The sequence below is a fragment of the Trachypithecus francoisi genome, unplaced genomic scaffold (genome assembly GCF_009764315.1).
Source record: "Trachypithecus francoisi isolate TF-2019V2 unplaced genomic scaffold, Tfra_2.0 Lachesis_group2, whole genome shotgun sequence".
In the NCBI taxonomy this organism is placed as follows: Eukaryota; Metazoa; Chordata; class Mammalia; order Primates; family Cercopithecidae; genus Trachypithecus; species Trachypithecus francoisi.
In genome coordinates this window covers 86,599,309-86,626,428 of record NW_022681465.1, presented here as the reverse complement: position 1 = coordinate 86,626,428, position 27,120 = coordinate 86,599,309, and the positions used below count along the sequence as shown (strand labels likewise).

The 27,120-nt window shown below is 37.2% G+C and overlaps 1 protein-coding gene across 1 annotated transcript in view; it reads right to left on the bottom strand.

The window, feature by feature from the left end:
• Window positions 1–27,120, bottom strand: part of MTREX (Mtr4 exosome RNA helicase) — a 131,610-nt gene that overhangs the window by 67,427 nt on the left and 37,063 nt on the right. The window contains exons 6-16 of the mRNA XM_033179573.1: window positions 24,994–25,168; window positions 23,428–23,518; window positions 21,771–21,895; window positions 20,606–20,704; window positions 20,044–20,146; window positions 18,162–18,293; window positions 15,534–15,613; window positions 13,860–13,970; window positions 11,654–11,755; window positions 6,438–6,563; window positions 499–649 (exon numbers count right to left, since the gene is read on the bottom strand). Coding sequence (XP_033035464.1) covers window positions 499–649; window positions 6,438–6,563; window positions 11,654–11,755; window positions 13,860–13,970; window positions 15,534–15,613; window positions 18,162–18,293; window positions 20,044–20,146; window positions 20,606–20,704; window positions 21,771–21,895; window positions 23,428–23,518; window positions 24,994–25,168 — 1,295 coding nt within the window. The remainder of the gene's footprint in view (window positions 1–498; window positions 650–6,437; window positions 6,564–11,653; window positions 11,756–13,859; window positions 13,971–15,533; window positions 15,614–18,161; window positions 18,294–20,043; window positions 20,147–20,605; window positions 20,705–21,770; window positions 21,896–23,427; window positions 23,519–24,993; window positions 25,169–27,120) is intronic.

Here is a 27,120-nt window from a genome sequence, read left to right as displayed (position 1 = left end):
AACCTCCCGAGCAGCTGGGACTACAGAAGCCCGCCACCAAGCCCACTAATTTTTTTGTATTTTTAGTAGTGACAGGGTTTCACCATGTTGGCCAGGATGGTCTCGATCTCTTGACCTCGTGATCCACCCACCTTGTGGATGGTGCTGGGATTACAGTCGTGAGCCACCGCGCCCAGCCGCATGTGCTTCTTACAGGTCAAGTTTTAAAATACTAGGCTTTGTGTTATTTCATTATTCAGGACCATGAGTTATACGATATATATGCACAAGACAAGAATTATACTAAATTGAGCCAACTATAGAAAAGTTCCCTGCCAGCGTTTTCTTTCCTTCATTTTGAAATGTTCTATTCAGTTACAATGACCAGACTACAGTTGTGCAGTCCATTACGTATGAACCAAAATTTACCTTACAAAAAAAAGCCAAAGCAGCCAATAATATAGACATTTTGCTAGTCTCCTAGCTACATTAAGCTCTGTTACGGTATTTTATACTTACTCTCTACTACTCCTGGAATTGCTCGATAATGCTGAAACTGATAGAAGGATTTTTCCAACATGTACTCAGGATTAATTTCTTCTACACGTAGTAAGTTCAAAACCATGTTGTAGGTCAAATGGAAAGCACTATTTAGAGGATCAGCGGAGCCCTAAGAGAGAAAAAAAATGTCAATTTTGTAGTTTTCCAAATAAATTTACACAAGTACCTTAAACCTACTATAATGCATAATACATCACAGGAGAAGTGTATTAAGAAACTTTTATTTCTCAAACACACACCACACAGAAGTGTACTGGACATGTTGTAAACTCTATTGTTTTCTAAAGATAAGGGTAAAAATGGAAAATACTGAGGCTCAGAACTGAACACTCAATTTAGCAATCAAGTTAATAAGCTTATGTCTCTCATCTATAAGTATTCACATAAATCCTTTGTTTTAGCAAAACTAAGAACTCCAAATACATGTTAATTCTTGATTCTAAAGCCCCTCCTGTTTCCTAAAATATCATTCTTTCTTTTTAGCCATGAGAGTTAAAATATAACCCCCACTGATTCCATTTCTTTGGAGCTTGCCCCACCTACATTCCTCCATAAAGCCTTAAACCACAACCATCTAGTCCAGAATCATCTCAAATTTCCCTGAACTAGAATTATCAGAACTTATATTCTAGCACTGGGCCATATATTGCTTCTTGCTTGCTTTGTATGAATGTAAATATATTCCTTAAGTTTAGAAATGATCACCATTTACTGAGGGCTTAGCATATGCCACTCACTGTACTAAATACATACTAAATCTTCAATTCACAACATTCGTAACAATATTTTGTCTCCATTTTAAACAAGAAACAGAGGCTCAGAGAGATGCAGGGACTTGCCAAGAGTAAAGTAGGAGCTAAAATCTAGGAGTATCTAGGCTTAAAGTCTTCATGGAGGGCAAGTCATATTGGAACTTATTTTATATACCTATCAATCCGACGCATACCTCACATTACTAAAAATATAGGAACTCTTTAAATGTTGATCAAGTACTCTTTTAATGCATTTAATTTGATCAGTTAACTAAAACAATGTATCAAGAGACAGCCTAATAAGAGGATCACCCAAAATTTAACTGAAACAAGAAAGGTAACCAATGATAAAGATATTATGTAAACTTTGAAGGATTCCAGGCAAACTTTGAAGAATTCCTTTTTGCCGATTTGCTTACTAAAAAGATATTGAGATAGCCAAACATACCACTTTTCTAGAACAGCTTTTGTAATATTTTATAAATACTAATATAAACACCTCTTACATTTTAGAATATATGGTTCATTTAGGCAAGTAGTTCTAAAAATTAACAGGCTAAATATTTTTGCATTATAAACCATAAGGTGGAAGATGGAGAAATACATAAATGTGAGTCTTCCCACTTCTTCAAAAAAGGCCTGTATATAGTTATCTTATGTACAGTTACAGAACTAACTTTAATAGAATAGGTATGTGCTTCTTACATTTACATACAATTTAAATAACCAGTAAGGTCAAAATTATTTTTCCTTCAATTCAGGAAAATCTGATTCATTGTTGAAAAGAACACACCACTGACTAGAAATATCATACTATTGAAATGAGCACTTTATGTACTCTAAGTAACTAGTATGTTTATTTAGTAATTTCAGAAAGTACAGAAATGGTTTCATTTTGATAAAACTAATAACATCTACTCAAAATACTGTGATATTTTTACATTCTTTGGAAAATATGGGCACCATACTGGAGCATGTATTTCTTCTAGTTACACTGGAAAAATATAATACTTAACTGCTAACAAATAAAAGATGCATTCACCAGTCTTTCTGAAAAGCTGTTTAATAACACATACTTTCTCATTTACTCAACTTTTCATTTGAATAAACATTATGAAAACTGATTTTTTTGTGACTCTTATCAAGTAATCAAAAATGTATCAAAAGAATCGCTGCCTTGGCTGGGTGTGGTGGCTCATGCATGTAATACTAGCACTTTGGGAAGCCGAGGTGGGCGGATCACCTGAGCTCAAGAGTTCAAGACCAGCCTGGCCAACATGGCAAAACCCCATCTCTACTAAAAATACAAAATTAGCCAGGCATGGTGGCACATGCCTGTAATCCCAGCTACTTGGGAGGCTGAGGCAGGAGAATCACTTGAACCCAGGAGGTGGAGGCTGCAGCGATCCAAGATCGCACCACTGTACTACAGCCTGGGTGACAGAGCGAGAAACCGTCTCAAAAAAAAAAAAAAAAAAACCCAAAAAACAAAATAACTGCTGCCTTATGTCAAATTCTGTTTAAGCTAACAGCAGATACTTCAACAATAGCAATATTGGAAAAGTTGAACAGGTTTCTCTATTGCTCCTTTAAAAATTAGCCAAGCCAGCCAGCATGATGTTTCATGCCTGTAATCCCAGCACTTTGGGAGGCCAAGGCGGGCAGATTGCTTGAGCCTGGGAGTTCAAGACAAGCCTTAGCAACATGGCGAAATCTTGTCTCTACAAAAAATAAAAAATAAAAAATTAGCCAGATTTGGTGGTACATGCCTGTAGTCCCAGCTACTTGGGAGGCTGAGGTGGGAGGGCTGCTTGAGCCCTGCAGGTCAAAGCTGCAGTGAGCCGAGACTGCATCACTGCATTCCAGTCTGGGCAACAGAGCAAGATCCTGTCTCCAAAAACAAAAAATGAAAAAGAAAAAGAAAAAAAGAAAAAAAAAAAAGGCTGGGCATCGTGGCTCACGCCTAAAACCCTAGCACCTTGGGAGGCTGAGACAGGACGATCGCTTGAGCCTCAGGAGATCGAGATCAGCCTGGGCAACAAAGGGAGACCCTGTCTCTATTGTAAAAAAGGCTGGGCGCAGTGGCTCACGCCTGTAATCCCAGCACTTTGGGGGGCTGAGGCAGGCAGATCCCCTGAGGTCAGGAATTTGAGACCAGGCTGGTAAACATGGTGAAACCCCGTTTCTACCAAAAAAATACAAAAATTAGCTGGGCGTGGCCATAGGTGCCTATAATCCCAGCTACTTGGGAAGCTGAGGCAGGAGGATCACTTGAACCTGGTAGGTGGAGGCTGCAGTGAGCAAGTTAAAAAATTACTCAAGCCATAAAAATGAAGGAAAAAAATTACTAAAATATTTCAAATTCACAATCATTGAATTTTATACATGCTCAAATATATAAATATGCATGTGTGTATGAATGTGCTGAGAGTTTGAAAGCTCTAGCAGGCAACAAACACATTTTGCCATGGTTCTAACACCAATAGGAAAAATAAATAAATATGACAAATAGACTTGAATTATACTAATGTATAAAGTAAACCTACTATTTCTACATATAAGGTGATATGAAGAAGTTACGTATTTTAATTTTTGAGAAAATGACTTCAAGTACTCAGTATTTCTATTAAAGTTCTGAAATTACTTAAGAATGATCAATTATTTTTGCCTATAAGAAAATAAAATATACCTGACATGACCACTCTTTAGCCTATCTATTTAAGTACATCAAAGAACAAACTGCTGTCTCATGTCAAATTGTGTTTAAACTACTAGTTGAAAAATCTATTTGCAAGAGGTACTGAGAAGCAGTACCATATGGTACTTAGAAGCATAAACTCTGAAATCAGACTGCCTGAGTTCGAAAGCAGGATTTGCCATTTAACAACAATATAGCTCTGGACAAATTTTTAACCTCTGCATGCTGTATTTATAAAACGTAGATAATAACAGTAATTATCATAATTAGTATTTGGAACACACTGAACATTCAATAAGTATTAGTTGTTACAAATACTGAGTAAGTTATCTATAAATTCCTTAATGATAGTAAAACTAACTAGAAAAAATCCTAGAGGAAAAAAGTTGTATGTCAGTCTTGATAAAAGAAATATGCCTAGAAATGCAGATACACAAACAGGTACTACATCCTTTCAATCAAACTAATATTCAAAGTGAAATGTTCTCCTTCATACCCCAAGGATGGCTATGAACCAAAAAGGCAGCTAACAAGTGCTGGCTAGAATGTAAAGAAATTAGAAGCCTCATACAATGCTGGTGGGAATGTAAAATGGTGCAACTACTAAAGAAAACATTCTGGCAGTTCCTCAAAAGGTTACACATAGAATTACTCTATGACCCAGCAATTCCATTCCTAGGTGTACAGTCAGGAGAAAAGAAAACACATATTCAAGTAAAAACTTGTAAAAAAAAAAAAAAGTTCATAGCAGCATTATTCACAATAGCCAAAACATGGAAACAATCCATATATCCATTCACTGCTGAACAGATCAAGTGTGGCACACATGCTGAACAATGAAATATTATTCAGCAATGAAAAGGAATGAAGTATTGATAGATGTAACAACATCGATAAAACTTGAAAACATTAGGCTAAGTGAAAAAAAGCCAGATACAAAAGGGTACACATTATATGAGTCTGTTTATATGAAATGTCCACAACAGACAAATCCGCAGAGACAGAAAGTAAATTAGTTGTTGTCTAGGGCTTGGGGTAGGGGTGGTCTTCTGAAGAAAGAAGAGTAACTTAATAGGTATAGGGTTTTCTTTCTGGATTGATGAAAATGTTCTAAAATTGATTGTGGTGATGGTGACAAAACTCTAGAATATATTAAAAACCATGGAAATGAGTGACTTGCATAGTATGTGAATTATAGCTCAATAAGTCTATTAGAAAAGTTAATTTAAAAAATGCAATGAAAGGTGATACAACTTTACACATACAAGGTAACAAATCCAGAAACGTCAAGTATATGGAATGAAAACTCCGCACTAAAGGAACCAGATGCTGTCATTAAAATATTACCTCCTATAATCTGGCAACCCGATTCTGTTCTTTCCACACACAGAGTACAAGGAAAGAAAAATAGCATGTGTTATATCTGGCACAATTAGAGAAAAGAATAAAAATTTTCAGTCTTGTTTAATTTTCCTTTCATGGAGCACTAAAGAGGTTTCCAAGTGTTAATCTCTAAAGCTGAAAATAAGACACCATATAATTATTATGAATATGTACAGACAAGCTTTGTCTTTACTCATGTAAACACATATAAAGATACACACACCTTTATCTATTTTGCTTCAACATATCAAGCTTCATTATGACTATATCTCAAATTCTCCACAAAGTTCCCAAGTTTAAAAAGTTAGACACACAATCTGTTTCATAGATACTGACCTAAGTGTGTCTTAACATGTTTTGTAGTAGCTACTTTAAAGTAGCTAATGAGCTGGCAATTAATTTTGGTTTTAATTAAAGTTTCCTATCTTATTAACACTTTTCTCTATATGGATAAGAAGAAAAAAAGCAACCAGGCCAAACTTCCTTTAGAAGCTCTTCAAAACAAAAATAAAATTCTAGACCATCCGACGCACAAATACTAAGCAAGCAAAATAGAAGTCTAATCTGTAATAAAGCTTAAAATGTGTTCTTTATGATTGGGATATTTATAATCAATAGGGTAAACTGTAAAGGTAGATTGCTGAATTAACCTATTAAGCTATCTGGGCTTGCAAAGGCAGAGGAAGCTCACTGCCTGCCCCAAACACTTGATTATCAATCATGTGCCCCACTTCCTGTTCTGACAGGTAAAGAACAACTTGTGCAGTGGATGGGTCAAATAAAGAGATCTCTTAAATTCGGAGGAGAAAGTAAACATTTCTGCCCTCTCTGGAGATCTTCACACCCTATCCATTATATGAGTTGCTCTCCACCTATTAGGTGAAGTAGGATACAAGATGTTAGTATTTTGAGTAGTCACACCCTTCTATCTTCCCAAGCCCAGATAGTTTCAGTATATTAACTCATTTTAGTTAGGTATCTGACTGACACAACCAATTCTGAAATGGTTCCTGAAGCATATTTCTGGAATTCTTGGTAAAGGTACAGAATCTTAATGTAGTTACCTTAAGTAATTGTTTTCCAATTGTTGGGCTCATCTTTTCATCTACCATAAGAATTACAATTCCTCTATCATCCATTCCTCTCCTTCCAGCACGACCAGACATCTGAATGTATTCACCAGAAGAAATCTGAATGAACACAGTTAAAATTCAGAGTTTAGGAGAAAAACTGTTGAAAAAAGTATTCGTAAAATTTCTCTTATTGTAAAACTTGTAACAAGTTATAAACCCTAAGAAAGGAAACATGATTAAAAACATGAAGTTTTCTGAGTTAAAGTCAAAGCACAAAAATGCAAAACATGTGAGAATAATGTTTCAAACCCACATCACAGCAACATAACAAAACTAAATTTTAGACTGTGTCATTTTGGATCTAAAATTTATGCTTCTAATCTAAATTTAAAGCCTAAAATTTAGGCTTTTAAAAATTTTGGCTTTTCACAGTAAGCCAATTACTCTTAATTATGCTTTCAAATATATGACAGCTACTGGGAAATATTGGCTAATTCACTGGCATTAAAAAAATACCTCTGAGCTAGATATTCTGGAAAACGGCAAAATCTAAGAATGCAAACAATGACCCAAACTCAACCAAATATCAGTTCTGACTTGATCAAAATTACCTTTCTAAATCTGCAAAATGAGACAACTATAATTCATGCTTTTTGAAAAAACAAAATTCTCTCCTATTTTATTGGTATGTATGCTTGGAGTTTGGTAGAGTTCATTTGTCATTAGGAACAACCTGATAGTGGAAGGTCAGTAAGGCTCCTGTGTACAGGCTTTCAGAGCACCACTGTACCACTTCAACAATGGGTAAAGTTTTTTCTTTAAGTGCATGTGTACTTTTCTCCTGTGGAAAGGGTCCAGATTCTTTTTAAAAAATTGTAACTCACAAAGAGTTAAAAACCACTACAGGTCACAATGCTGATACCTCAGGATGGTGGTGGCAGTCCCAGCTCAGACATGGTTAGCAGAGCTGCTCAGACACTGAAAGCCCCCTGCCTGTATGAGGTATAGCTGGAACACTGCCTACAGAGCAGGTCCCACCAGCCTCACCGGAGAAGATGCCCTTATGTCCATGATGGGCTAAGAGAAAAGCAAGGTCCTTCTCAAGCCATCCAACAATATCCAGCTGGATCCGGTCAAGAAGGTGCAGCTGTTCAGTGGCACTCAGAATGGTATGTATAAGCACTTCATCATAGAGGCAGGCAGGTTTCCAGCAGCCAGTCAATAGGCACAGTGCTCTCAATACTGGCCACAAAGAGCCTCCCTTGAGACTACACAGCCAGGATGGCTAAATACAGGGCCAAGTTCGACCCATAAGTGACAGTTAACTTCGACATGAAGACCCCAATTGGCCAAAGGAGATTCTGCCAAGTGGTATGCATGGAGCACTGAGCCACTTGGCAGCATATGCCATCAAGATAATTGAGATCAAGTACCAGGAGGGGTAGGAGGTGTGGGAGCCAGAGCTGTATGTGCAGCACCAGGTGCGTCATGCCAACATCATCCAGCCGGTGGAGGTGTCTGGGATGCGGGCGCATGTATACATGTTGATACAACTGGTCCCTGCTAGCATGGAGCTGTTCAACCACATCATCACCAAGGGTTCCTTCACTGAGCATGACATCATGTGAATGCTGCAGATGGTGCTAGATGGCATCCAGTATCTGCATGCACTGGGCATCACAAACCAAGACCTCAAGCCTCAGAATCTGCTATACCATCATTCAGGCACTGACTCCAAGATCATCATCACTGACTTCAATCTGGTCAGTGCCCACAAGAACAGCAACTACAAATGCCTGATGAAGATCACCTGTGGCACACTAGCATCCCCTGCCCCAGAGGTTCTGGCCTGCAAGCATTACACAATTCAGTGCACATGTGGGTCCCAGGCACCACTGTCTACATCCTGCTGAGTAGCACTATGCCCTTTGGGGACAACAATCATACCTCAGAAGCAAGTATAGTTACTCGAATAAGCGCTGGCTACCCAGTATGTCCAACCTGGCTAAGGATTTCACTGACTGCTGACAGTGGACCCTGGAGCTCCTATGACTACACTGTAGGCCCTAAGACACTCGTGGGTGATAAGCATGGCAGCCTCTTCATCCAGACAGAATCTGTACCAGTTCATCTCCTAAAACCTCCTCAAATGTGCCTCCTCACACTGCCAGAGCACCAAATATGCCCGGTCCACATGTTAAAGCCACTCGACAGGCTCCAAGCTGAGACATATGCAAGAGCATGAGCTGCAGAAACTCAAACCTGTGTTACCAGCAACAGTATGGTGGCTGATCCACCTGGCTGTGGTACAGACATAGCATGATCTCAGCCTGGCCATTCATTGTCGTGCCATCTAGGCCTGTTATCCTCTCTGGAAACAGGTCTATACAGCAAGCAAAGGGTGAAGAATGTCTGTGCCTTCTCTGTGCCACTTTCTTCTCTGTGCCTTCAGCAGCCCCACTCCTTGCCATGGGCCTGGGCCATGTGTGACAGAGTAGAAGTGGCACAGGGGGCTGTTCATGACTCCCTGAATGAGGTATCTGGCCTGGCAATGACACCCATTTTGGTGGGAAACTGCTCTGGTATGAGTTGGGGGAAGGACAGAACCTGGCCTTCACTGTCTCCCTAACCCTTTGACTCTTCCCCAGAATGGGGGGGCTGCAGTGCTGGCTGAAGAGTGTTCGATAGCCTCAGGACCCTTTGGGACAGTTAATTCTAGAATCAACCCCCATTCCTCCACAGAGCCTTCTTCCCTGACTCTCTACATTCTAAGGCATCTTGATCCTTAAGATTATGCTCCAGTGGGAGGCCCAGGTAAATACAAAGCTTATGCTTTGACTAGACTCGTAGCCCCTGGCTAGATCCAAACAGTCCCCTACCTCCCAGTCAAGACCTTTCTTCCTTCATGGTGCCCCTGCAAAGACATCTCCTGACCCCAGGATTCGCCAAGACCTCTGGTGGTAGGGCAACAGCATGGACCTTAACCCTTCTAGATGATGTGGCCATGCTGGTGGCAGGGTTGCCCCAGGCTCCAACCTATCTCTGACTATGAGAGGGTCCCTGGCCCACCAGCCTACCACTCTCAGTGCCTTCTTTGCAGAGCCCACCTTTACCTCCCTTTCCTCTTTGGATGTCCATTCCATTCCCCAGGTGCCTCCTTCCCAACAGTGGAGGGGTTAAAGGGAGTCCCACTGCTGCTACCTGGGGAATGGGGCCCTTAGGGGCCAAAGCAGAGGGCAGGGGGTTCACCATTAGGATTCCATTGTCAGCCCTGGTTCAATCCTTTGATATGGCCCATAGCCCTTTCCCATCAGGCTCCACTGCTCCCTCTTCTACAGTGGCATGAAGGTGCTATCTGGCATCTGGCATAGCATAGACAGCCTGGGAGTAATCACTGCACATCCATCATACACACCCATTGTGCACACCCGCTGTGCTCCACAAGGAAGCAGGAAGGAAAGAGTTGCTTTGTTAGGGAGGGTCCCAGGATGCTTAACTCTCTCCTTCTCTTGAGCTTCTACACATCTCTCCCCGAAACTTAACCATATTGTGTGAAATGTCTCTGAACCCTGGGTGGCTGGGCACTGGCCTTCTCAGAGGTTCCCTTGCCCAATCCACCCTGTGCCTACTTCCTCTAATGGCATTAGCCTTCCAGTCTGGACCCCGATGAGTCTCAGGCTAGAGGGAGCCCCTGTGGGATGTGGGTGGGGATGGTTGACTGCTTTCCCCTAGAAATCATCAATTCCCCCACCACAAACCAGGCTGGAACCCAAATTCCCTCTCTCCACAGCTGCCTTTATTGGGTAGGAAGGGGCTAGGGCCCAGCCTTAGCCAGACTGCAGGGTCCCTGCTAGCATAGAGGGTTTGGCTCCCACTCAGCAGCTCCATTCAGCTTTTCCCAGGGGGAAGCCTTGGGCCAGGCCCTCCTGGCCCAAGAAGTCCTGGCCCAGAAATGTCACTGACTCACCATACTTATATTTCTCTTTTGTATAGCATCCAACATTTTAAAATAAAACACATCATGAAAAACGTTTCCCTTTATTTACAGTTTTAGTGAGGGTACTTTTCAGCATTTTGATGATTTGTAATTCCTTTCAGAAACTTCTCCAAGCAGAGAGAATCACCAATTCCAAAAATAAAAGGTTAAATAAAGGACTACTTACAATTTTCCCCAAAGCCAGGCTATGGGAATTCAAACGAGAAATCTTTGTTCCATCACTTACTTTTCACCCCTGCCGATGTTCTACTTTCTGCTTAGCAAATTCTCATCTGCTGTTAATTATTTTAAGGATTGCCTTTCTATGAAGCATTCCCTGACCCCCAACTGACTTCGTTTCTCATGCTATATCCCTGTACATTTCTCACAGTGTTCACAGCATAACATTTTATCGTATATCTGTCAAAAGAAACAAGTCTGTATTGTCTTTTTGCTGTTTCTACTTCAGCATCCCAGTCATCTACCAGAGTTCTAAATTTATATTTTAAGTTTGGTAATTGCTTACTAAATGGGGTACTTGCCTTTTAAATCTGAAGGGCAAAATAGATGCAACTACAGCCACTGTAGTGGTGCTTTAAAACCTTAAACCTTAAGAAATGAAAACTCTAGACATATTTAAAATGATTTAAAGCATTCATAAATCACTTGCACTCTTAACCTCCTATCATCAAACTCCTTCACCTAAAGGAATCTCTTTTTTTTGGAGGAGAGGTGGGAGTGAAGCAGTCAGGATAAAAATTTAAGGGAACAGAGGTTTGTTCGATTAATTAATTTATTCAGAGTCAGGGTCTCACTGTCCTCAAGGCTGGAGTACAGTGGTGCAATCACAGCTTACTGGAGCCTTGACCTCCTGGGCTCAAGTGATTATTCCAACTCAGCCTTTCAAGTAGCTGTGACTACAGGTGCACATAACCACTCCCAAATGATTTTTGCATTTTTTGTAGAGATGAGGTCTCGCTATGTTGCCCAGGCTGGTCTCAAACTCCTGGCCTTAAATCATCCTCCCACCTTGGCCTCCCAAAGTGCTGTGATCATAGACATAAGCCACCACAAATGGCCAAGAGTCAAGGTTTAATCTTGATGAAATTGTATTAGCTCAGGTTCAAGTTCTTAAGTAGGTTGGACTTAAAATCTCTTAGACTATGTAAACCAGTTATCTGTAGTATAACAAAGATAAAAATTGTTTCGATATATGAATTGCTTTACTTACCCATCGGAAATCCTTCCCATCAAATTTGCGGGCATTTGTAAATAACACAGTTCTAGCTGGCATGTTAATTCCCATAGCAAAGGTCTCCGTGGCAAATAAGGCCTAAGTAAATAAGTAATTCTATAACTAAACATATATTTTAAGCTGAAAACCTAGTTTTATAATTTTTAAGTGTTAACTAAATGTATTAATTTTTAAAATTAGTTAATGAGACCCTACAAAAATAAAAAACAATATGCTATTCTCAAACCTATTTTGTATTTTATATATAAAATTATTAATTAACATTTAATGTCTCTCATAGCTCAGAAATTTGGTAATTCAGAGAAAACAGACTTTCTTAAATTCTTACAGTGCCAACTAGAGAGAATGCACACTGGTCTTACGAACAAAGCTTTAGGTCATAGAATATTTTTCTAAACACAAACACATTTCCTGGCCTTTGCAACTGATGACGCAGTGATTTTGAGGACCACTTCAGTATTAGAAGATCTCTCAAGGAAGACTAGAATCAGTGACTCTGTAATACACTTCTAAGACCAACAAAAATAGTGGTTTAGGTACAAAAAGATACACATATAAGTAAAGTCACTGAAGTACTATACTCCCCAGGAAAGAAGTAAAAATATTTTAGTTCATCATCTCAATAGCATATTATTCATTCATTAAAAAGAATGAAGAAGGATCTGACACGATGAAATTATATAACAAGGGCAGTGTATAATGACTTTTTTGTTGTTTACAAAATGACTAATTCATTATCTGTATGTATACTAGTAGATATTTCTGGTAAGTGATGGGATGATCTTTCATTTTTTTACTTTACATACAACTGCTCTATTTGAATTTTACAACCAGCAAGCACTGCTTGTTTATGTTTTAAAAGATCCTTTAAAAGTGGGGCTCAGCAAAATATATAATCTAGAAGGGACATACCAGGGTCTAGGTATAAATATTGGCCAATTCTTGCTCTAAATGACTTCAAATATTTTCTTCAAGATAAGTAAATTTATTTTAAATATTCTACTTAGTGCTGAGGTTCTCACAATAAATCTCACATATGATTTTTTAAATGCTAACAATTTTTAAACATAAAATAACACATGAGGCTGGGCATAGTAGCCTATAATCCCAGCACTTTGGAAGGCTGGGTGGGAGGATCACTTAAGGTCAGGAGTTCAAGACCACCCTGGCCAACATGGTGAAACCCCGTCTCTACAGAAAAAAAAAAAAAAAATTAGGTTGGGCGTGGTGGTATGCTCCTGTAGGCCCAGCTACTTGGGAGGCTAAGGCAGAAGGATCACTTGAACCCAGGAGGCAGAGGTGCCACTGCACTCCAACCTGGGTGACAGAGCAAGATTCTGCTTCAAAATTTAAAAAAAAAAAAAAGTATGACTCATATATAGACTTATGATTACATTTTGATGTTGTTTCCCATCTTTAATATCCCATTTCTTGGTATAAATATCAGTATCATTAAAAAAATGAAATCAGATGCTCTCTGGTTTAAATTAGAATATTCAAAAAATTCTCTTTCCTAAGTCTAACCAGCAATTTCCTTGTCTTCTCTAAACTAATCCTTTAATTCTGTATATAGAAAGAAGTTTACAACCCTAGGTTTAGTAATCAAATACACCTTCTGCAACATTCTGTGGTATCCAATAGTGTTACCACTACATTCTTTGTTTTTGTTCTTGTTTTTGAGACAGTTTTGCTCTTGCTGTCCAGGCTGGAGTACAATGGTGTGTCTCCACTCACTGCAACCTCTGCCTCCCAGGTTGAAATGATTCTCCTGCCTCAGCTTCCCTAGTAGCTGGGACTACAGGTGCCCACCACCACGCTTGGCTAACTTTGTATTTTTAGCAGAGATGGGGTTTCTCCACGTTGTCAGGCTCGTTTCAAACTCTCGACCTCAGGTAATCCGCCCACCTTGGCCTCCCAAAGTGCTGGGATTACAGGTGTGAGTCACTATACCCGGCCACCACTACATTCTTTAAGAAAGGAAACAAATGGGTTTTTTTAATCTACACTCCAAGATTTATTTAAGTATAACAGCATATATAAACATCAAGCTCATTATTTAAGTCATTTCATTAAGCCTTGTGAAACACACACACACACAACTGCCTATAAACTATATTCTCTAATTTTCAGACTTTTCATACAACACAATATGGGGGCATAAAAAATAAAAATAAAACCATACCTTTATCAATCCTTCAGAAAAGAGAATTTCTATAGTTTCTTTCAAAATAGGAAGTAAACCACCATGGTGAATACCAATTCCCCTCTTCAAAAGAGGAAGTACATGTTCTACCTGTGATTTTGGAATAACACTGATTTTACATGTGAGAATATGGTTTTTTAAATGTTAAACTAACTCAATTAAGAAAAACGAGTAAATAATGCTTTCTCTTTAAAGAAACTTACTAAAATCTTTCCAGAATAAAAGCAAAACACAAATCTATATTCTCATAGATTATTAAATTCAATATAATTCTCGCCTAGCTCATATGAAAGGCATATAGTAAATATACTTTACAAATGCTTCGCTGACTTAAACTTTCCAGCATCACTTCATCTCCTCAAAAAAAATTACACGTTATGGGGGCAGTTTTTGCCTGTAGAAAATAAACTTAAAAGATACAGGCAACTCAAACCCCCCAAAAATAAATCACTATAACACATATTTAACATGAATATGTACTTAATCTAAAAATAAATCAATTATTGAAGAATTATTTTAACAATCTATCAAATGCCATTAAATACTTAATACTAGAAGTGCATGATAACAAAGATGTATAAAAACATGGCTCAACCCTCAGATACTACTAATTCAGCCAGGAAGAAAAGCTACAAAAATGTTTATACATTAAATACCCTTTTCAAACAGCAAGAAACATGTTACCACAGTCTTATGGAAAATCCCTTACAAATCAAGGCATTCATCTGTAAAGGAAAGTATGATGACCTCCCAATGTTTCTTTTCACCCAAAAGAACTTTCATACCAGTCTAACGCACTATTTCTCAGCTCTGGATGCACAGTAGAATCACCAGGGGAGCCTTTAAAGATTCTGATGTCCAGGTTGCACATCAGACCAATTAAATCAGAATCTCTGGAAGTGGCACAAAAGCATCAGCATATTTTGGAATTCCCAGGCAATTTCAACAGTCAAAGCAAAAATACACCAGATTAAGGCAAAGTAGGTGTGTTAAATTCCTCATTAAACACATGATTTTCAGTAAGGGTTCTCTCTTATTTTATGTGGTAGCCTTATGGATTAAAAAAGTTAATGACTTAAAACTAGCATTAAAAATTCTGTAATACTGAGAACACTAGTAATTTTCACACTATGCTAGCTCTCAAAGTTCCTTCAGGTAGCAAATCTTTCTTCCTATTGACTTTTTGAAGTTTAAAGTAAAAGTCAAAGTATCATTTAAGTGCATATCACAACATATATGCTGCAGTGTGTGAAAAGTGCAATAGAGTAATAAAACCAAGCAACATAAAGTGAATATAAGAAATCTAGGCCGGGCGCGGTGGCTCAAGCCTGTAATCCCAGCACTTTGGGAGGCCGAGACGGGTGGATCACGAGGTCAGGAGATTGAGACCATCCTGGCTAACACGGTGAAACCCCGTCTCTACTAAAAAAAAATACAAAAAACTAGCCGTGCGAGGTGGCGGGCGCCTGTAGTCCCAACTACTCGGGAGGCTGAGGCAGGAGAATAGCGTAAACCTGGGAGGCGGAGCTTGCAGTGAGCTGAGATCCGGCCACTGCACTCCAGCCTGGGCAACAGAGCAAGACTCCGTCTCAAAAAAAAAAAAAAGAAATCTATTAATATCTACACTTTTATCTACTGATACTGAAAATTCACCTGAGGGAGTTTTTTATCTTCATCGGATAAGCAATCAATTGCATTACTGAATACTTCTTCAACCATCTTCTTTTCTTCATCTAGAAGAAAATTCAAGGGTACAGAAAATTCAAGGGTATAGAAATATCAAAATGAGTCAGTGATACCACACTTCACACATAACAAAGAATAAGGATCTAAAGGCCAGGTGTGGTGTCTCAAGCTTGTAATCCCAGCACTTAGGGAGGCTGAGGCAGATGGCTGGCTTGAGGCCAGGAGTTTGAGAACAGCCTGGGCAACATGGCAAAGCCCTGTCTCTGCAAAAACCACAAAAAAATTAGCCAGGCATTGTGGCGTGCACCTGTAGTCCCAGTTACTTGGGAGGCTGAGGCAGGAGGACCACCTAAGCCCAGGAGGCTAAGGCTGCAGTGAGCCATGATCGCACCACTACACTCCAGTCCTGGCAAATAGAGTGAGACCCTGTCTCAGAGAAAAAAAAAAAAAAAAGAAAAAAAAGAGTCTTTAAAGAGCAAAAGTAAAGAGGTGGCATTTAAAATGGTTAAGGAGAAAGTAGATAAAAATTACCACATAATCAATATAATTCTCTGCCTTTCAAAACATATCTAGTAGACTTAATTCATGAAAAAAAGCACTGTCTTACAAAAATAGTAACAATAACCGCATCTAGTGCTTTACATATAACATGTAAGTCTAACAATTACAGGACACAGGAACTATTATTATCTATATTTTACTACTATGTAAAGTGAAGCTTAGTTTTTAATAATTAACACTACTATTAAATGTGAGAAAAACAATTCCAAAGCCCATGCTCTTTCTTAAACATTGCACTGCCTTCTTGTGCAGTGCAGCGAAGGTAGTTTTTAATAATTAGCACTACTATTAACTGTGAGAACAATTCCAAAGCCCATGCTCTTTCTTAACCATTGCACTGCCTTCTTGTGCAGAGTCTACCAAATAATATGTACTGAATAAATATTTGTTAAACCAAATAAATATTTGTTAAATTAATTAGTATGCAACCCTGCCAACTTTAAGTTTATTTGGCACTTGTAGGTAAAACATTTACGGGCAGAACAATTCAGTCTTTAAAAAAACACAAACTATTATTGGCTTTAGGAGGCTATGATGGCTATCTGTCATTTGTTACTTTTACTCATGGAAAAGTAGGAATTAAAAAAAAAACTGTCTTGATAAAGAAGACAATACAACTGAAATTAAAATTTGGATGCCTTATGATATTACTTACTTTTCATTGTACTGGATTACATGTGTAAAAGGCAGAGTTGAAAGATAATCAGGTTGGTATTCAGCACACTGCAATTCTTGGCCAGTGGTATGGTTTGAATGTGTTCCCCTAAAGTTAATGTGCTGACCCCTTAATCCACAATACAACAGTGTTGAGAGGTAGGGCCTTTAAGAGACAGGGCCCTCATGAATGGATTAATGCCTTTATCAGAGGAGTGGGTTAGTTATCACTGGTATGGGTTCCTGATAAAAAGATGAGTTCAGCCCCCTTCTCCCACCTTTTGCTCTCTCTTGCATGCTCTCCTGCCCTACTGTCTTCAGCCACGGGATTCCACGACAAAAAAGGCCCTCACTAGATGTGCTGCGTCCCTCAAATTGGATTTCCAGCCTCTTGAACTGTAAGAAATAAATTTCTGCCTTTCATAAATTACCTAGTGATATGGTTTGGCTCTGTGTCCCCACACAAAACTCATCTTGTAGTTCCCATGGTTCCCATGTGTTGTGCGAGGGACCCAGTAGGAGATGACTGAATCATGGGCGTGTGTCTTTCCTATGCTGTTCTCATGATAGTGACTAAGTCTCATGAGATCTGATGGTTTTAAAAAATGGGAGTTTTCCTGTACAAGCTCCCTCACTTTGCCTTTTGCCACCCACGTAAGATGACTTGCTCCTCCTTGCCTTCTACCATGATTGTGAGGTATCCCCAGCCACGTGCAACTGTGAGTCCATTAAACCTATTTTCTTTGTAAATTGCCCAGTCTCGAGTACGTCTTTATCAGCATCGTAAAAACGGACTAGTCTCAGCTATTCTGTCACAGCAACACAAAATGGACTAAGATAGCCAGGTTGTGCTACTATCTTAACTGTATGACTTTAAGTGAATTACTTTTGCAATTAATGTATAGAAACAATTTACCGATTTGCTAGAAGTTATATCACTTTAATTGAGAATTACAAAATAGTTAAGCAAAGGGCAGGTCTTACTGGTTTACACTTCAGTGAGAATGAAGCACAGTATTTTCTATATAGAAGGTGGTCTAACCAAGCTACAAGACCTATCCTTAAGTGGTCAAATAGAGAACCACAATAACTGAGGAGTTTATGATAACAAAGTGTAAGAAAGCATGATTCTAGTACTTTTTATAGGGTTCTCCGAATTTTAAATAGAACAATGTACTCATTTCTTTCAATAAAAGGAGAAGAAAGGAAAGAAAGTATAAGTCAAGGCTCTTTAAAGCTTTTACAAATGTGCTGAGTACTGCTGTAAGTGTAAGGTGAATGGCATATCCTAGTAATACATAACAGATAAAAATATCACTAGAAATATATTTTACACTTGTTTTCACATAACATTAAAATGATACTGAAATGATGTAGTACCTGTGTTGAAATCTAATTTGGTCATTTGAAGTGCATAGGCTTCACAATCTTTCTTACTAAAACTGAAAATAATCACAGGTTGGAAATTTCTTTCCATAATCATCTTCACAATTTTGAAAACATTTGATGGTCCTGCAAAAAGAGTAAATAACACGCCAAAATTAACTCAAAATAGATCACAGATCTAAATTTAAAAGCTAAAACTATAAAACTTTTAAAAGAAAATATAGTAATAAATCTTCTTGATCTTGGGTTAGACAAAGCATTCTTAGATATGACAACAAAAGCATAAACAACGTAAGAAAAAAATGCATGAACTGGACTTCATCAAAGTGAAAAACTTCTGTGATTTCATGGACACCATCAATAAAGTAAAAAGACAACCTCAAACAGAATGGGGGGAAATATTTGCAAATCGTCTATCTGATAAGGGTCTAGTATCCAGAATATGTAAAGAACTATCATAATTCAACAACAACAACAATGTTCAACATCATTAGCCATCAGGGAAATGTAAACTGAAACTACATTAAGATACCACTTCACATCTAATAGGATGACTATAATCAGACATACAACACTAAGTATCATGGAAAAATTATATGTGAAAAAATTAGGTCCATCAGATTATACTACTATCTTCCCAAATAGGAAATCAGGGCAAAATACATAATCTGAGTTTCAATTACCCATTACCTAGCCCAGGGATGCTGTAATTACAGAAAGATGCCTCTGTTTATATGGAGGAGGCGTACGGTAATACAAAGGATATAGAGAAAATGGAACCCTCATACATTCCTGATGAAAATGTAAAATGGTATAGCCACTTTGGAAAATACTTTGGCAGTTTCTCAAAAGGTTAAACATAGACTTTCCATATGGTGCAGCAATTCCACTCCTAGGCATATATCCAGAAGAAAACACCTATTCACACAAAAACTTGTATTAAATAGTACATTGCATCAATGTTTATAGCAGCTAACAGTCAAAAACTAGAAACAACCCAAAAGTCCATCCAATGATGAATGGAGAAACAAAATGTGGTATATCAATACAACGGAATGTTATTTAACCATGAAAAGGAATGAGTACATATAGCATAAAATGAACAAACCAGCCGGGCACAGTGGCTCACACCTGTAATCCCATCACTTGGGAGGCCAACGTGCACAAATCGCTTCGGGTCAGGAGTTCAAGACCTGCTTAGCCAACACGGTGAAACCCCGTCTCTACTAAAAATACAAAAATTATTCATGCATGGTGGCAGGTGCCTATAATCCCCAGCTACTTGGCAGGCTGAGGCAGGAGAATCACTTGAACCTAGGAGGCAGAGGTTGCAGTAAGCCAAGATAGTACCAGTGTACTCCAGCCTGGGTGATAGAGCGAGACTCTGTCTCAAAAAAATAAATAAAATAAAATAAACGAACTTTGAAAACATTATATGAAGAGAAAGAAGCCAGTTGCTCCAAACATATGAAATGTACAGACAAGGGAAAGCCACAGAGATCAAAAACAGGCTAAGGATTAGCTAAGTCTGGGGGATGAGAAGGGAAAGGCTGGGGGAAAAGGGAGAACAACTGTTAATGTGTACTGGGTTTCTTTTTGGGATCATGAAAATATTTTGGAACTAGACAGTGGTGATGGCTGCACAACTCTGTAAATATACTGAAGACTACTGAATTGTATACTTTAGATGAGTGAATTCTATAGCATGTAAATTATACTTAATGTCATACAAAAAAGATAAATATTTATTCAATTTTATCATATATCATCTAGACCTTGACATAGCTTGAGAAAAAAAACTAAGACAAAAAATGTCAGAGTAATTTGAATACACAATTTACATGTAAAATTATCTCAAAGCAAAGTTCCAAATTACCTTTTGTTCCTCCTTTCCGCCCTTTCTGGTCTCCTTTGGCCAAATCACCTGCATCTCGAAGCACTTGCATTGCAGTATTAAAATTATCTTCTCTGAAGTCACCCTGGCATCACAAATTTTTTCTGTGTAACTTCACTAATATTTAACCATAATTCAAACATTTTTAATACATAAGGCTTCCTCAAATAAAATAATTTAGTATAATAATGAAAGCCACTAAAATAGTCCAAACATGATCTGTGGTAAGAGGTATTAAAAGGTGAAAAAGAAGTAATAAAAAATGGAGAAAAGCAAAACATAAGATATCTGAAACATGTCCAGAACTCCTATTCTCTAGGCATTTTTAAATACTGGGAAGGAGGGAAATCTGACTCATGCATAAGAAAAACAAGTCTCAAATATAATGTTTGGAAAAAAAACACACAAAAAAATCAAGATTGATTAAAACTAAGACACAGAAATGTATCTCTGCCATTCTTCTCTAATTCCAAATTTAAAAAAAAACCAAGATATTAACAATAAAGCATGACATTATAGATTTAAAAAGCACAATTACTCTTACATTTTCATCAACCACAAGATGCAGGCCATCTCCCCCTGCTGGAAAAATGTAGTGTTGCAATGGAGTGGGTCGATAATCTGTGTAAATTACATGACAAGGCTGTAAAAAGAAAGAAATAATTAAACATACAGAATTTTATTTCTTCAAAATAAAACCATACCTTAGTCCAATCTAAAAGCTCTTAAGAAAATCAAGTAATGAATTCAACATTTCAAAGAGAAAATACTTCAAAAAACTCACTAAAACCCAGGCAAGAGAAAAATGTAGAAAAATTAGGTCTATGAAATTATACTACCATCTTCCCAACTTACCAGTTCCCTAACCAGGGCTAAATACATGACCTGAGCATCAATTACCCATTACCTAGCCCTGGGATGCTGTAATTATGGAAAGATGCTTATTTTTCTACAGAGGAGGAGTACGGTGATACAAAGGATCCATGAGCTAAAATGGAACTTTTCTGCCCCACCCAGGCTTTTCAAAACCTTAGTATAAAGCAGCAGGTTGATCTAGCTTCTCCCCAAGATCCATTGGGTTTTTCTACCCTACAGAAGCAATATGGGAGAATGTCATAAAAACACGATCAGGGAGCTTATAAACAGATAAATTCATGACAGTATCAGTATAAAGGAAAATTAAGGGCAGAAAAATAAAAGCAAGAATAAATTCAGTATATGTAAACAAATGTCTGTTACAAGCCTATACAGATGCCAAAGTCAGACTAGAGAGGCAAAACAGAAACAGTCAGTAAAAAGTTTGTGTTTACATGACAAAAATCAAATCAAATGCTCAAGAGATGCCCAGCTTTTCCTGGCACCAAAGCATTAGGGGAAATTCTGTGTACTCATGGATAACTATCTAAGTAAATGCAGTAGTTTCTAAACCTGGCAGATCATCAGATCAACTTGGGAAATTTTGAAAATAGGAGCTCCCAAGGCACTATTCCCTGAGATTTAGATATAGAGGGTTTGTGATGGGGCTCAGAAGTCAACATCTCTAAAAAGCCAGTCAGTTGATTTTGATAAGCTGCTTGATTTGAGAAGTAGTTTACCATTAAAATTTTATTATTCTGGACAACATCAGGAAAAAAGCATAGGGAGAGTAGAGTAAGGCTAATCTGTTAATATTTTGAAAATTGAAGACATCAAAAAGGAAGGAAAAATACCTGTTTATGTAAATGGCAAATCCATTCAGCAAACTGTCGGGCATTTGGAATAGTAGCCGAAAGAAAGACATAGTGGACGTTATCAGGAAGCAAAATAATAGTTTCTTCCCATACTACACCACGTTCTGAAAAAAATAAATATAAACTTTGGACTACAGTTGGACTACAGTGTCACTCTGTGATAGCATCTAAAATTACATTCTCTGAAGTTTTATAGTTAGAAATGCAGACTTTACCCAAGAATATTTTAAGCCATAGAACCTTACTGAAAACAATTTCTCACCATAAATCTATCCAGTAGAAAATTAGTAGACTAAACCACTATAAATACAATGTACTCTGAAATAGCCTACAAAGAGCAATTCCAGGGTTAATCTTTCCAAACAACCTAACAAGAGCCTCAATGACAAGGCAGTGGAACAGTATTTCTATTGCACAGCATTGAAAAGTAATGGTTACTGACTTGTAGAAAGTTGTAGCAACAAATTTAGAAGATACTATTACTATTCCAGATTGCATCGTTCACCCAAATTATCCTTGTGATCATCTGGAGATGAAAGAAAGACTTGATGAACGATAAAACTGTAAGTCATTTTTATTAAAATGGAAAAAGTTTGACAGTTTCCCTCCTAAAATAAATCAACAAAGGATTTCTGATTCTAAAACCAAAACAACTCTGTTAAGAGCTTAATTTTATAAATTTGGAAAGGGTGAAATATTCAAAGGGTAAATGATTCTTAAATTCTATTACTTTCTCCATAAATACAGGCTGATTTAGTGAGCTAGTTTAAATAAAAACCAAATCTTAAGTGTGTACATATTAAACATTTAACTTTTCAATGTGTTTGTTAATGCTAACCCTGCCAGCACCCTAAAAATTCCAAGCATACTTACTTTTTCCTTACGAGAGTGTAACAGCCTAAGGGGCATTTGTAAGTTTTTATTTTTGTTCATTTTTATTTCATAATCCTCACTTTTTTTTAAACCATAAACACGTATTTTACAGTTACTGAACTAAATAAAAATCAGGAAAGTTAACTTTGCAAGCTAGAAGTTTTAGAAATTCTACAACATTAGTTCTATTGGTGAGCTCTCTATTAGAAGCATGCCAGCTTTTAATTTATTTTGCTTTATTTGAATTTGCATTCCTCACCCAGCAAAAGTTACTATTAAGGAGCTGTACTTGAATGAAATCTTAATGGAAAAATAATATCATGTTGTCCACAATTTAAAGAAGCAAGGCCAGGTGTGGTTCACGCCTGTAATCCCAGCACTTTGGGAGGCCAAGGTGGGAGGATCGCTTGAGTCCAGGAGTTCAAGACCTGCCTGCTCAACATTGTGAGACACCATCTCTACTAATAAAATAAATAAAAATTAGCCAGGCATGGTGGTAGACGCCTGTAGTTTCAGCTACTTGGGGAACTGAGATGGGAGATCAAGTCTGCAGTGAACCATGATGCTAACACTGCACTTCAACCAGGGCAACATAGTGAAACTCTGTTTCAAAAATAAATACATAAATAAATATAAAGAAGCAACAGTTTATTGAACCCGAGTCACACAAAAACTAGAAGCAAAATTTAACAATAACTTGCCCAAAATTCCTAATGTCATTCTAAAGGGAAACACATGATATATATTTCAACACTGAATATACCTGAATCTCTCATATAATGAATTTCATCAAATATAACCCAAGCAACTTCTCGCATAACTTCAGAACCTCTGTAAAGCATACTTCTCAAAATCTAAAGAAAAAAGTGAAGAATTTATTTAGTTGGATTCTGACATAACAGCTAATAGACAAAAGTTGTTTTTTCCAATGAGGAATTGTGGATGTTTTTTATTAAATGGAAATATTAAAATAATTTTAAAGGGTTACAGAACTTACTATTTAACAAATATTAACAAAAGTAATATTATGTTGTTGTATATTTATAATTATATATTCCTTTTCTCATAAAAAAACAAAGTAAATGGCTTCTAAACAGTTACTAATCAGATACAATCCACTGAGAGAATTATCACCCCTACTCTTCATATGTCTAGAATATGACACAACTTCCTTCTATATAGAGCACCATCCCAAGATTCACACTTTATAAAATGTAAGTACAACTTAAATTATCCTCTATTCAAAACACTGGATCATCCCTGAGTGTTTGCCCATTTTTTTCTGCCTCGTTTTCTTGCAACATGGATACTTCCTGGCAACTGTTATCCTAATTTTTGGAGTTAATGAAAATCTTCCACAGATGAAATAAAGTTTTGAAAATGAAAAATAAACTTCCATGAGGCGACAAAATGAAAAGTGAGCAATGCTTTTGGCTGGTTCTCCAAACCAGAAGCTAATTTATGCTCACCATAATACCATGTCCTTGGAAAATGCAAAGATATAACTAAAGTATGTACAAAAATACTTAGTAAAGATAGCTAATCATGTCCAAAACTTAAGATATTATAAGTACATGCAAAACTTAACTGCAATTATGGGAAGAAGGTAAACATAATACTGTACTCTTTAGAAAATCAGTTAGCCAGGTGCAGTGGCTCACACCTGTAATCCCAGCACTTTGGGAGGCTGAGGCAGGTGGATCCTGAGGTCAGGAGATTGAGACCATCCTGGCTAACATGGTGAAATCCCGCCTCTACTAAAAATACAAAAAATTAGCTGGGTGTGGTGGTGAGGGCCTGGAGGCTGAGGCAGGAGAATGGCGTGAACCCAGGAGGCGGAGCTTGCAGTGAGCCGAGATCGTGCCACTGCACTCCAGCCTGGGTGACAGAGCGAGACTCCATCTCAAAAATAAATAAATAAATAAATAAATAAATATCAGTTACTCGTCTACTTGTATCAACACTGAGATATAGAAGGCAAAATCACATGAAGAGTCACTATTTTCATAAAACTTTGTTTACATAAAACATTCAAATCCTTAAAACTATGTATATAAAACCAATAAAATATTTTCATGTCACCGACAGTAATAAACTTTAAAAATACTTGAAGAAAAAATGTATCTATGAGACAAATAACAAAGTATAGTAATGTAGAAATTTAATATCAGAACATTTTAAGATAAATTTTATCCATTTTGGCTAAGTCTAATCAGAAAATAAAGTATTATACTTTAAGTAGAGCAACCAATAAAACATCCCATGTTCTAACTGAATAGTTACATTAATTTAATTAAAAACGAAGTCAGATGAGGCACTATATGATTACCTCTGTGGTCATAACAAGACAAGATGCCGTAGGATTAATAGTAACATCACCAGTCATCAAACCAACGTCTTGAAATTCTTCATACATTTCACGGTATTTTTGGTTACTCAGAGCCTTAATTGGGCTGGTAAATATTACACGCTGCTTTTCCCTTAAGGCCAATGCAATGGCATACCTACAAATGTGAAAACAAATAATCATAAAACTTTTCCTTTAAATGATGACTTTAAAAATTCTGTTAATATTTAAATTGTGTCCAAATTCTCCCTAATTACTTATCTTGAATGAACTCTGAAGAACAGTAACACCATATCTATTATACTAATAATTATAATAAATATGACATAGAGTGATCTAAAACCATTTTAACTCTGGTCACTTAATCACTAATACTAACAGATCACTAACAGTTACCCTATTTCTTGCAAGGAAAATACCTATGGTTCTAAGACGGGTCTACAAAAGTTCAGAGCCTCTGTTCATACATACACAGATGATAAAGTGCTTATAGCCCCTGGAGAATGAAGTGTTTCCTCAAGTTTCACAAATAAGTTAATCTATATGTATTCTTTTCCCACACATAACAGTTAACAAGTCAGTCCTCTGAAAATTATGGTAGGTTCTGATTATGGAAAATTTTTTCCATAGCTATTAACAGAACACAATAGAGCAGTTTTGTTGTTCTTTAAATATAGACAATGACATCAGCATTAAACTTAACATTATAGTAGATCCTCCTTATTTAAGATTCAGCTCCTGCCCAGAATAGTATTATAATGTATTTGTGGAAATAAAAATAACATTCATCCCAGCCATCCCCCAAAATAGTGAAATAAGCAATTTTTTAAAAATCGGGAAGTTGTCTAAACATCAAATATGAATTTTAAGAAACATACGTGAAACAGAAATGCTACATACATTATCTAAACTTTTCAAGAAAAAAAATTGCAAGGTATAAAAAGAAACAGGAAAGTATGATCCGCATGTAGGAAAAAAGAAGCAGTCACAAGAAACTGTCTCAAAAAGGAACCAAAACTATTAACAACATAATCAAATGGAAAGTCTACAGATTAGGCCGGGTGCAGTGGCTCGCACCTATAATTCTAGCATTTATGGAGGCTGAGGTGGGTGGATCACATGAGGTCAGGAGTTCGAGACCAGACTGGCCAACATGGGGAAACGCTGTCTCTACTAAAAATACAAAAATTAGTCAGGTGTGGTGGTGGACATTTGTAATCTCAGCTACTTGGCAGGCTGAAAAAGGAGAATTGCTTGAATCCAGGAGGTGGAGGTTGCAGTGAGCCAATATCACGTCATTGTACTCCAGCCTGGGGATAGAGTGAGACTGTCTCAAAGAAAGAAAGAAAGTCAGTCTACAGATTAACAATCAAAAGGAAAAATTCACTAGATAAGCCCATAAGCAGATCTGTGATGACTGTTATCAACGAACATGAAGATAAATTGAGATAAATTATCAAATCTGAAGAGAAAAAGAAATAGAAGAAAAATAAGAGACACTTAGAGATCTGCAAGACATCCTCAAGTATCCCAAAGGAAATTCCAAAATGAGACAGAGGTAGGAAAAAAAGTAACAACAAAAAACTTCATTTGTTTAAAAGACATTACTCTAGAGATCCAAGAAGCTCAATTAACACAGGAGTAAAAAGCAATAAAGAACCATACCTAGAAACATCATAGTTAAACTGCTAAATGACAAAGCCAAAGAGAGTCTTTGAAAAACTGCAACAGAAAAACTCAACACATAAAAGAGAACAACATAATTAAGGCTGACTTCTCATCAGAAACAATGGAGTAGAATGAAACAGTATCAGTAGAATGATGTATCTGGAGTTGAAGGGAAAAAAAAATCTGTCAACCAGGAACTCTATATCCAGTGACACTGCCCTTCAAAAATGAAAGCAAAATAAAACTACTCTGTAAGACATATTTGTTAAAAACCCTTCAAACTGAAAGGAAATAAAACCATAAAACAGAACAATTAAGACTATTTATGTATATACAAAACTTTTATCATTTAATATTTTTAAAAAACACAATTTAAAGCAATGATTATATTGTACTACAGATACCATATTACTAGATCTACAGCATATGTAGTTGAAATAT